General features: G+C 68.6%; 1 protein-coding gene across 1 annotated transcript in view; it reads right to left on the bottom strand.

Annotated features, from left to right (window-relative positions):
* SSPO (SCO-spondin) overlaps positions 1-1,069 on the bottom strand; it is a 53,983-nt gene extending 52,914 nt beyond the window's left edge. The window contains exons 1-2 of the mRNA XM_019534412.1: positions 959-1,069; positions 90-303 (exon numbers count right to left, since the gene is read on the bottom strand). Coding sequence (XP_019389957.1) covers positions 90-303; positions 959-1,053 — 309 coding nt within the window. The 5' untranslated portion in view covers positions 1,054-1,069. The remainder of the gene's footprint in view (positions 1-89; positions 304-958) is intronic.
* Between the last annotated feature and the right edge of the window lie 499 nt (positions 1,070-1,568).

Here is a 1,568-nt window from a genome sequence, read left to right as displayed (position 1 = left end):
GCGGGGCGGGGGGGCGCGGCGGCTGGACGCCCTCGGAGGGGGCTCTTCTCTGGCCTCCTCCCCCCACGCCTCCCCGCCCGCCGCACTCACTTGTAGATGTAGCACATGGAGTCGGAGGGCCCGGACTGGGCGTAGTAGTGGGCGATGCCCGAGTCCCCGCCGTAAGCCTGGCGCATCCTCTCCTGGTCGAGGCGCCAGCCCTCCAGGTTGTACTGGTACACGCTGGCGCAGGGCACCACGTCCTCACGCCGGGGGCTCAGCACCTCCTCCTCCGTCACCTGCACCGTGCGCTCGCACCAGCGCCTGCAGCCGCAGCGCCCGTGTCACCCCCGGTCCCGATCCGTGCACTGGTCCCTGTTCCCTTGGCCAACTTCTAAGCGTGCCCCGACCCAGAGCCCAGCCGGAAAGGGGCGCCCCACAACCAGTGTGCCTGCTGGCACCAGCTCTGCAGGGCCCTGGCAAGGGGGTCTTGCCCCTGCGCTCAGGCTCAGCCCCCTCCGCACTGGGGGCAGGAAGGGACCAGCCCGCTGTGCAGTCACCTCTGCTCCTTCTCTCCACCCAGACCTGCTCCCACCCCGGCAGAGGGCACCGGGGAAGACCGGGAAGGGGCTACGTAGGGCTGTGACTCCCAGCCAGGTGCCCTGAAGACACCCTGAAACATGGGAAGGGGTCAGACACCCTTTTGGGAAGTTGACCGCATCTCCCCAGCTGTGGGGAGACACCACGAAGCTGAGGGCCCTCCACCAGATGGAGGAAAATGGGACGTGAAGAGGCTTCAGCATCGCCCCTGCTGAGAGAGTCCGGGGGGGGGTTTGGAGCCAGTGTTGCAAAGGCACCTGCAACACCCAAGCCGCCAATGCAGGTGGGCAGCGGGACACGGCGAGGGGCGCAGCAGGGATCGCAGCACAGGGAGGACCCGCGGCAGCCATTCCCAGTGTGGCTGGACGTGAGGACTTACCCATCCGACGCTGCTGCTGCCATCCATATCGCGAGCCAGGCCAGGAAGCCCAGCCAGACCCTGGGGTGTGAGCAAGGCTGCGCTGGGCTCCCCATTCCCAACCCTGCCACCTCCAGAGCCCTGCGGGGAGAGAGAGGCTCTCAGCCCAGCACGTGGCACAAGCCCCAGCTTGGCTGCGGCGATGGTGGGGCTCACCGCTTCCCAACGCCCCCGGCAGCAGCACTCAAGCCAGCCTGGGCTGCGGGGCAGGAAGCAGCTGCTCCCACGGGCAGGGTCTGGCACCCCCGGCTGCTCCGGGGGGTGTCACCTTCCTCCAAAGCCCCTGGACCAGGTGATCTCTGATCTCCCCACCTGACATCCCTGCCCCCTGCAATGGGGACACATCCCGCAGCCCACCCCAAGCAACGGAGAACGCACCCTCTGCGGTGGTACCCGTGCCCATCCGCCCACTGGCTCGACTCCCCGGCCGCGGAGGGTGCTGGGAGGGGAGCTTGGGCAGACGGTCTCGGTGCTCGCGGGGTGCCCCATTTCAATGCGCTGCGAGGCCCCGGCACCAAACCCTCTTACCCGAGTGCTCCAAGCGTGCCTTCCCCCAGCCCCTGGCACCTAG

This window comes from Crocodylus porosus, unplaced genomic scaffold, assembly GCF_001723895.1.
Source record: "Crocodylus porosus isolate Cpor-Errol unplaced genomic scaffold, CroPor_comp1, whole genome shotgun sequence".
Classification (NCBI taxonomy): Eukaryota; Metazoa; Chordata; order Crocodylia; family Crocodylidae; genus Crocodylus; species Crocodylus porosus.
This window is presented reverse-complemented; position numbering and strand designations above follow the sequence as displayed.